Source organism: Patella vulgata, chromosome 4, assembly GCF_932274485.2.
Source record: "Patella vulgata chromosome 4, xgPatVulg1.2, whole genome shotgun sequence".
In the NCBI taxonomy this organism is placed as follows: domain Eukaryota; kingdom Metazoa; phylum Mollusca; class Gastropoda; family Patellidae; genus Patella; species Patella vulgata.
In genome coordinates, this window is record NC_065882.2 from 5878157 (window position 1) to 5889373 (window position 11217).

Below are 11217 nucleotides of genomic sequence, written 5' to 3' on the forward strand. Positions count from 1 at the left end.
AGGTAGGACTGTTTATAGATACCATCTATTTTAAGGCTTTATTTTAATAAATTTTAAAAATATAACTTAAAAATATGAAATTGTAACTTTAAACATATCAAACATGGCGACCTCCACGGAAACCTTGACATTGAACGAACCTTGAAATTTGCAACTCAATTATCACAGGTAGACATTTTAGCTTGAAAATGCAAGACTTGGTATTCGCGATGATCGAGAAATCTGATAGGGTTCCCACCTGCATCAGTAATCAATTGAAATTAGTGCCTAAATATCCATTTCTGGCGTGGTTCCCCCTTGTTCGGATGGGACGAAAAACCGAGGTCCCGTGTACACATTGGCGTGCACGTAAAAGATCCCTTGACAGTTGGAATTCGATATAAGAGTAGGCCGTGGTGCTGCTGTCCGGGCAAAATTTCCCTCATAGCACACTGTATGGCATATGCCCGTCTTCATTAGCCCAGTTCGGAGCAAAACAGTAGGACGTTAAACCCCATTTCATTTCATTTCCTAAATATCCAGGGTATCACGTGAAGGCCTTGATAAGATATATGGAGTAAAAGCAAGGTAAAACCCCTTCTATTGAAGATGGAGGCCAACAGGATTTCAGTGCAAGTAACGGTAATCAACTAAGGTCTTAACAGGGCAAAGGGTGGTGGTGGTGGGGGGGGAGTGGCCAAATGGTTAGTGTGTGCGCATTGTATCATAAAGTCTGTCATTGAGTCAACTGGTTTGGTTTCGATTCCCCGGTTGTACGTGACAAGGTGTAGGGTTGCCTGTCCAACCTTGTGTGTTTTTGTTTCTTGAAAGGGGGGTTGGATGGCTGAGTGGTTAGCGTGTGCGCGCTGTATCATAAAGTCTGTCATTGAGTCAACTGGTTTGGTTTCGATTCCCCGGTTGTATGTGACAAGGATTAGGGTTGCCTGTCCAACCTCGTGGGTTTTCCCTAGGTCCTCTGGTTTCCTCCCACTGCTAAAGAAAGACCCCCTACACACAAGCGATTATTGAAACTAAAAATAAACCATGTTAGTCCCGAAATGACCTAGTTTGTGTCGAGTGGACGTTAAACCTCATTTCTCTCTCTCTCTCTTTCTGTTTCTTGAAAGAGATGTCCAAACGATTGTTTTAAACCAGTTTTTATTTTTCTGTAGGTATTCCCAGCCGATAAAGTAAGAACAGCTTTAAAGACTGTGTTTGATAATAATGTGATGAAATATGCCAATGGTACGATGGGCGCCATCAACGGCACAAAACCAGATGGTTCACGAGATACAAGTAGTCCACAATCAGAAGAATTTTGGACGGGTATTACGTATGGTTTAGCTGCTAGTATGATACAAGAGGTATGATTGGTTGAATTCTAGAATACAAAATAAAACGAAATGGTGTTTAAAGGAAACCTCGGCCGTTAAAAAACACCTCTGTTGGTTGGAAACGCCTCATAGCACACTGTATGGCGTATGCCCGTCTTCATTAGCCCAGTTCGGAGCAAAACAGTAGGACGTTAAACCCCATTTCATTTCATTTCTATTCTATAACTACATACAAATACAAGCAAATATCATGGGTTGTATTCAATGGCTTGGACACGTACTACTTTTGTTCAGAATTACATCAAACTGTAATGCAACCACGATTTTTGTAAAAAAAAAAGGGCGGAACCTATGATGAATTTAACGTTATTGGTGATGAATTTTTTGATAATCTGGATAGTACAATGTATTTTGAGATTTACATGTAGTTATAGAATAAAAACAGAACTCAATGACCATTGCATACCGCTCGGGTTATTCAATGGTTCACTCGAGTGTATCCCTGCCACATTCCGAGCGGTATTCAATGGTCATTGAGTTCTATCTATTTATTTACTAACAATGTACGTTACTCCATCCAGAGATGAATATTGTATGTTTAACCATTACAGGGTATGCTAGACGAAGGCTTTCAGACTGCATGGGGAGCATACCATGCATGCTGGGAAGGATTAGGCCTACAATTCCAGACACCAGAAGCTTACACGTCCACCAAAGGATATCGATCGTTAGGCTACATGAGACCACTTAGTGTCTGGGCTATACAGTGGGCAATCGAAAGATTTCAACGCCAATTACTAGTTAACTAAGTCAAACTTAACGTTAATATTTACGATCGTTAATAATTTTGAAGGGTTTTATTTTTTTTTACCGTGTTTGTTAAACATACATTATGCAAGAGGTAAATCTGCCTATTGCAGGTCTTTCTTTAGGCCTGAAATGTTTTTTTAAATTATTAATTAGACATTAATTAACTTATCTACACCATAATCAACTCTAGATGCCATCGGATGTTTGCGATATTAAACATACATTATGCAAGAGATAAATCTGCCTATTGCAGGTCTTTCTTTAGGCCTGAAATGTTTTTTAAATTATTAATTAGACATTAATTAACTTATCTACACCATAATCAACTCTAGTTGCCATCGGATGTTTGCGATATTAAACATACATTATGCAAGAGATAAATCTGCCTATTGCAGGTCTTTCTTTAGGCCTGAAATGTTTTTTAAATTATTTATTAGACATTATTAACTGATCCAAACCATAAACAACTCTCAATGCCATCGGATTTCTCTGATATTAAGTAGATAGAACAATTCAGACATATTTTGATTTAAGCTAAAACTGGAAGAGGGAGACTTATCTTCGAACAACCAGTACGATGGTTGAAATTATTGTACACGTCTTGTCAAACCTTCAAAGGCTAATATCTTCGCTCGCAATAGAGTAATTTGAATGAAATTTTCAAATTATTCATTTTACATTATCTATTTTCGAACTATTATAGCAAGAATGGCTAGTTCTGTATCAAAATCTTACATAATGTATCATTAACATCAATATTTATGATCGTTAATAATTTACCATACACGTAGATAACATTAATGCTTTATTGAAATACCTGAAATTCAATATTTATATTTTTAATCTTTAATAATTTTATCATACATGTGGTATTTTCGCAGATATTTATGCTTGGTTGAAATCCAGGCCCCAAGTTCACAAAACATTCTCAGACTTAAGTTGAGAATTTACTCAACATTCAGTCACTGTTTATGACTATTATGAGAAATATCTTTGATCCAGGAACACAATACTTAGTGTATAGTTTCTTATTGATGTATTTGAGACATTAAAACAACAAAAGTTTTATAAAGGGCTTTAATTTAGACAAAATAAGAACAATTTTGAGTAAATTCTGAGAATGCTTTGAGAACTCAGGACCAGTAGATTTATTATTTAAATCACTGTTGCTATTTCAAATTTTTTTTTTTTTCGGACATTTTTACCGAAAATAAAGGGGCATAACTCTTATCATTATTTAAACAGAAGGTTTCAGACCACAATTAAAACTTTAACTATTACTACGTCATATGAATATGATTCATAATATTCGATGCAGCATCTTCCTGTTCGGTCGTTCGCTAATAATATCTTTTTTTATTTGTTTGTTAATGTTAGTATTTCTTTGTGCATTATAAATGCAAATTTGCTCACTTACTGTGTGGTACATAGAAGCATATTATTGTTTTGTTTTAGTCTTAGATTAGTTTTGTTAGATCATTGTTTTTAATTTAATTAAAGTTCATACATGTTTTCATTTTTTTTCCTCTTGGAACATTTTATACAGTTTATTGTCATTAACATTATTATTATTATTAAGTAAATTTTGTTGTACTTTCTTCATGAAATAATCCTTTGTTGTACCGGTACTTTCTCCATGTAATAATCCGATAAATATGATGTACATTAATAAATACATTCCGTTTAATTAACGATATGGCCATCACATAATTTGAGGTAAAGGTAGGTCTAGATAGTTAGAAGGATCAAGGAAATATTAATTCATGTTTTTCAAGCATTCTGTCCAGTAGCTACTGGACACAGTCGAATTAATCATTACATTAATCCTGCCATTCCAAACAAAATTTTTATCAATTTACTTTCATTTGTTCAGATACATTGAGGTGTTTAAACATTTATCTGGCTTAAAGATGGGTTCCCGCGTACAAACTGGGTGATTTAATGGTATATATGGACTAAAAACATATTCAAACTAATTAATTTGTCATAATTATGCTTCAAATCCTTCTCAAACATTGTAATTGCAAAGGAATGCCCTGCCATTAAAATTCGATCAAACCAGGTCATGTTTACGTCACGTCTTGGAAATCAGAGGAGAATTCATTGCATACATAAGACGATGTTGTCTTTAATCGCTTACTATTTATTACAAATATCGAATCCTAATTAAATTCTCTGATTATCCACTACCCGCGTCTTTTTCCGTCATTTTTATTTCAGAGAGTGTTGTACGTCTAACTCTTTATAGCGTTTATCAACTTGTACATGAAGCGTGTGATCTTTGACATCACGCATGCAGAAATTCTTAATCGTCGGGCTGTTGATTATGGGAACCCTTACATTTTTGTACTGTATACGCTCCATGAGTGTTTTTCGGGGAATCCAGTATTTTTCTAGTAAGTTTGGATATCTCTACTTTCCATATATACCAAAATTGCCATACTTTTATTGGAAATAACCACCCAATCAATACTTTTCTGGGAACCCATCTTTAAGTATCACATTAATACGGCAAATCCAAACAAAATTTTATCATGTAACTTTTGCTCGTTCAGTTACAGTCGTTCAGATACATTCAGGTGTTCAAATATTTATGTGGCTTAAGCCAACTAGGTGATGGCATTGTTATACACCAGTGTATGTCAATAGTCAATATCGCATTTTTCATTAGATCGATTTACAGGCCAACACTGCAATGACTTATAAGAAGTCTACTTAGGAATCAAATAATACATCCTTATTTAAAGTTGCAATTTCACATTTTTAAGTTATATTTTTAAAATTTATTAAAATAAAGCCTTAAAATAGATGGTATTTATAAACCGTCCTACCTTGTTAAAGAATAATCCTATTAATCCTATAAGTCACTATTGACACTTGGCAAAAATATCATTTTCAACTTCAAATTCCAACATTTGAAGGCAGCTAATGCATGGAGGCAATAGGAAAATAAGGGAGGTAATTGTGTTATTATTTCCTGTGTCAATGATTTTTAAGGGTGGGAAATAATGCCCATGGTCGTATAATAGTGAGTTGATAACCTATTGAGCAAAAGACATAGAAATAATTATGTTTTGACTTTCTTAGAAAATATGAAATTATCGCTTTAAACAAAATAAATGTTGATGCTAGGTTTCCACTGTCGTGTGATGCCTTACGATACAATCTGATTAAAACACAGGTCCTATTTCGTTTCGGTTTTTTATAGTTTAAAATTACGTTTTATTTGTTTTTACTACACCTCATGTAGTGTAGGCCATCAAAAGTATAAAAAAAAAACGAAACGGAATATAAATTTTTTTTAAGAATGGTTACAATAGGGTTGTCCCTATTTAGCCCACGATCTGGTACGTGCAGATACGTTTGGATATGTTCCGACACGGTCAACACGATTGCTAAGACTGACCTCAATATATGATAAAACCTGATAGGATCTCCACGATTACTCCATGATTAAAACCACGATTTCAATCGTAGCACGAATCATGATAGTGGGAACCTAGCATTATCGGTAAACGTGAGATATAAATTGGAAATAGTGCCTAAAAGTATATTTCATATATGTCCCTGCCCCGATTTCACAAAGCATTCTCAGACTTAAGTTGAGAATTTACTTAACTTTCAATCACTGTTTATGAGAAATATCTTTGATCCAGAAACACAAAACTTTGCACATAGTTTCTTATTGATGTATTTGATACATTAAAACAACAAAAGTTTAAAGGCCTATATTTTAGTTAAAATAAGGCAAACAATTTTGAGTAAATTCTTAACTTAAGTCTGAGAATGCTTTGTGAAATCGGAGCCAGTTGTCTTAATTTGTGTTTTATCTGAAGGAAGAGTTACCTCCATTAGTGTTGTTATGTATAAATCGGGTTCAAGAATTATCATAATGTGTAAATACATACCAATATACAGTCATTGTTTTTTAAGGCGAACGATCGCTCTCGAGAACCTGTTGCTCACCTGAATGGCTCTCCTCTGAAATGAGTAAATACATACCAGAACAGTCATTGTTTTTTAGGGCGAACGATCGCTCTCGAGCACCTGTTGCTTACCTGAATGGCTCTCCTCTGAAATGTGTAAATACCAGTACAGTCATTGTTTTTAAGGGCGAACGATCGCTCTCGAGAACCTGTTGCTCACCTGAATGGCTCTCCTCTGAAATGTGTAAATACATACCAATATACAGTCATTGTTTTTTAGCACCTGTTGCTCACCTGAATGGCTCTACTCTGAAATACAAACAACAACGATTGAGTATATCGTGAAATATGTTAAATATTTTAACAATATTCCATAATAACAAAGACAATCTGATTAAAACACAGATACTATTTCCTTTCGAGGGGGGGATCCACGGTGGCTAAGTGGGTAAGGCGCTGGCTCGCTAGCCTGGAGGTCGGGTGTTCGATCCCTGCATTGGCCGAGAAAGTTCATTCCGATTTTCCGGCGTGGTTCCCCCTTGTCAGTGATGCAGGAAGGAGGGCCTGACAAGGACAGCTGTCTAGTCATTCAGATGAGACGAAAAACCGAGGTCCCGTGTACACATTGGCGTGTACGTAAAAGATCCCTTGACAGTTGGAATTCGATATAAGAGTAGGCCGTAGTGCCGCTGTCCGGGCAAAATTTCCCTCATAGCACACTGTATGGCGTATGCCCGTCTTCATTAGCCCAGTTCGGAGCAAAACAGTAGGACGTTAAACCCCATTTCATTTCATTTCCTTTCGAGGGGTTGGATGGCCGAATGGTTAGCACGTGCGCGCTGTATCATAAGGTCTGTCATTGAGACAACTGGTGTGGTTTTGATTCCCGGGTTGTATGTGATAAGGAGTAGGGCTGCCTGTCCAACCTTGTGGGTTTTCTCCGGGTCCACCTACTGCTAAACACCCCTACCCGCAAGCAAATTATTGAAATAAAATTAAACCATATGTTAGTCCCGAAATGACCTAGTTTGTGTCGAGTGGACGTTAAACCCCATTTCTCTCTCGCTCTTTTCACTTTTTATAGATCAAAATTTCATTTTATTTGTCTGTACTACACTAGGATCTTGAAGAGTTGGTATATAATCTGCGTTCTGGTTGATATGAGGGATTAGCCAATGAAACGGTCGGTTGCAGCGAATTCTTGGCGTACGATGCACGGAACTGTGGGTATCCTACTAGAAACATCGACGCTGATTGGTTAATCAAATTTTTGACGTCATAGGGTCAAAAGCTGCTCATATGACCTGTGACGTGACCTCCCACTACAACTGGTCAGATCTTTATGTAGTGTAGGCCATCGAAAGTATAAAAAAACGAAACGAAATATAGATCTGTATTTTATTCAGATTGTAATACATGGAGACTAACCTATATTTACATTTTGTGCATAATGAACTTGACCTTTGGGTGTCAGTTTCTCACAATAATTTGTTCTATCTATTGTTAGGTAATAATATTAGTACTCAGAATCACTCGGCAAACCTCAGCAGATTCCAGTACCCTACATCTAGCCTCGGTTGTATGACGAAATCCGCCATTGGAACGACTTTCAAGTTCCCGGATTACCAATGGCGCTGCCCATGACGACGCATTTGAAGAATGTTTTATCATACAAATATTTCAAAGTCTGAAACTGTTTTTCTTTCAAGTTTATCCAATTTTCTTCAAACAAGGACAACTTTGCACTGAAAGTTCTACACACGCAATTTTGATAACTTCTTTTTAGAAGCGGCAAGTTTTCCTAATAAGTAAACCGGTGCTGCATTGCAATTGTATAGGCGTAGGTACATATCACTTACCGTCATACAGCCGAGGCTAGATGTAGAGTAACTGAATCTGCCAAGGTTTGCCGAGTGTACTCTGAATGTCATTAAAGGAGTATATAAAACTTATTTTAGACATGGCAAGGTTTGGGGACCTTTTGTGGTGAAAAGTCCCACACAAATCCCCCCAAACCTTGCCATAAATGATTTATTTTTCAAAATTTGTTAAAACAGCATGCCAACTCTTTTTTTTAAGTCAGTTTTCTTTGAAATTGTTTAACTTGCATTTGATTATTACAAATAGTTTTAAAAAAAGAGGGGTTTGTATGGCATTTGTCGCATGGCGTTTGTATGGCATCAATCACATTTTGAAAGCCCTTTGTTTAATCTGGGTTCTTCCCATAAACTTTGGACAGTGATTTAAGGTATTAAAAACGGTGAAAGTCTTGTTCGTCTCCATACAGTATTGTTTACACTGTATCAATGTTGATAACCTCGTTTGTCACGCAATTAGTTTTTCAGCAATATTCTGCTATGCACTGGTTAATTGGACATAATAAAATCGTGAGTCATGACGTAATGTTATGTAAACATATTTGGTCCAATTTGGAGCTATGTTTAAAGCGTAATCAAATTGTTACGCAGTTAGCTATTTGTTGTTAATCGGACTATTGACCAGTCATAATTTGGAACAGAAATTTGCTTCCATTAAAGCAGTGTTTAGTGGGATTATCTCTAATCAAACGAAACACTGCGGGGAGTATGACTTTTACTACACGAATATATGTATATATAATTTACTATATCAATAATATCACTATAAATAATATTACCCATTTCTTGTAGTTCCAAATAGTACCTCAAGAATTTTATTTTATATTCTGGGTTTTTTTGCTTAGAAATCCGTCCGTCCAAAACTCATAACATCTACGAACATTCATATATATGTTATCAATTGCATGTCGTGGGTTTCTTCATCTAAATTTAATTCAATCTGATTAAAACACAGATCCTATTTCGTTTCGTTTTTTATAGTTCCAAATTTCGTTTTACTTGTCTTTACTACACTAGGATCTGGAAGAGTTATTATATAACCTGTGTTCTGGATGATGTGAGGGATTAGCCAATTAAACATTCTGTTACGGCAAGTTCTTGGCATGCGGTGCACGGAACTGTGGGTAAACCACTAGAAACGTCAACACCGATTGATTAATCAATATCTGGCATCATAGGGTCAAATGTCGCTCGTTCGACTCCTGACGTGAGCTTCTAGTACAACTGGTCAGATCTTCATGTAGTGGAGGCCATCGAAAGTATAAAAAACGAAACGAAATATAGATCTGTATTGTAATCAGACTGAATTTAATTCTTCATTTTCATTGAGGTAGAACCTGAAATGAATGATAGGTAAGGTTAAAGGACAATATTGGTGTCAGTCATTATTACATATGTGATAGAACTGGTTAAATACATTCCAAATATAATTTCAACACAGAGATCATTGCTATGGTAGACGTGTAACAAGCACGTGAAGAAACGGGAAGTGACGCCAAACATGACAAACACGACAAACACGAGTTATCCTTCTATATAACTGGATGAAGTAACGAGCGATAACAGACAAACCATCGAATTTCATTTCACTGATAATTCCGTTGTATTTAACCAGTTCTATCACATATTTTATAATGACTGACACCAATATTGTCCTTTAACATCAGTATGTGTTGAAATAAATACATTCCATCCCAACAGACCCATCTTTAAAAATCACTAATGTCGTCTGAGTGACAGACCCTTACTTTGTCATTTTCAAGAATCAAATTTCACTCCGTTGTCCCCCGCCTTGCGAAGAAAGCAGGGGACTATTAAAATGGGTCCGTCCGTCTGTCTGTCTGTCCGTCACACTTTTTGGGACACAATAACTCTCTTTCTAATTTAGCTAGAATGTTCACTTGGTGTAGGTGTTTATTAGGTGAATGCCTTGATGGAGTTCGAAGATGAGCATTTTTAATTGGTTGATGCTTTGGGACACGATAACTTTGGTTATAATGAAGTGAGAGCGATGAAACTCTGAATATAGATTCATTATATCATTACCTTGACTAAGTTCGATGGTGAGAATTTTCTGCTTAGGCTAAGGAGCGATAAGGAATTTGATTGGTCAAGACTTTGGAACATAACAAGTCTGCTTTTAATTGAGGTAGAATGTTTAAACTTGATGTAGATGTTTATTAGGTGAATGTCTTGACTGAGTTCAATGATTAACATTTCAAGCTGAAGCTAAGCAGAGCTAATCAATTTCATTGGTCGATGCTTTGGGACAAGATAACTTCGATTCTATCTGATAGAGAGTGATGAAACTTAGTGTATAGTTTGATTGCTCGATACTTTTGAAAAAAAATAAATGTGCGATTAATACATATGTCATCTATTTATTTTGGGATTTCGGCGAGGGACGTCAGCCTCACTGTTGGCTTGTTAATCATGATTTACCTTTTTTGTTTCAAGGTAATTAATATCATCTAATTAATTACTGTTAATTGTTTTGGGGGATGTTAAATTATACCTTACTACTGATTTACCTGAGAACTGCTTTTTATCTAAACGGAGAACTGCTTTTTACCTAAACGGACTATTTTTAAATTTAAATTTTATATTAAAGTTATTTAATCTGTAGCTTAGTGAAGCTTTGCTCTGGGTGATAGCAGACAAATTTTCTCTTTGTTCCTAAATCCTTCAATCGGATTAAAATACAGATCTATATTTCGTTTCGTTTTTTTTATACTTTTCGATGGCCTCTACTAGTGCACACTGATCAGAAGTGAATATTCGCTAGGACGCTGCAATCACTGATAAGGATGACATCGATGCGACTTAATGAGCCACAAATATTAACTTTTTTCCTCCCACGAATTAAATTCTAAAACATTTTTAGACGTTTGAAGTAAAGACGTTTGAAGTATTTGTAGATAAAAAATATTTCCTATTTAGTTTAAATGGGTATTGAAATGAGTAAAATGCACCACTCTGCCCGAACCAGTAACGTCTTAATTAAACAATACACGTGCCATTCAGCCAATGATTGACGCAGCGTGATGTGACGTCACGTGTTGAAGGCACTCATCTTTTACAGAGATTTATGAAGTCTTTCGTAAACCTCTGTGAAACAGATTGTTACTAGTGCAGTAAAGACAAGTTAAACGAAATTTTGAACTATAAAAAAGGAAACGAAATAGGATCTGTGTTTTAATCAGATGTTAAATGCTTTTTGGTTCTAATGTCTGGATTACCTATATTTGGTAATCTGACATTCGGTCGGTCGTGGATATTAAACAACTAGGA

The 11217-nt window shown here is 35.8% G+C and overlaps 1 protein-coding gene across 1 annotated transcript in view; it reads left to right on the plus strand.

Annotated features, from left to right (window-relative positions):
- LOC126817362 (non-lysosomal glucosylceramidase) overlaps positions 1-3814 on the plus strand; it is a 62101-nt gene extending 58287 nt beyond the window's left edge. The window contains exons 15-16 of the mRNA XM_050544292.2: positions 1152-1343; positions 1925-3814. Of these exons, the coding sequence (XP_050400249.1) occupies positions 1152-1343; positions 1925-2122 (390 nt within the window). The 3' untranslated portion in view covers positions 2123-3814. The remainder of the gene's footprint in view (positions 1-1151; positions 1344-1924) is intronic.
- The last annotated feature ends 7403 nt before the right edge of the window (positions 3815-11217 follow it).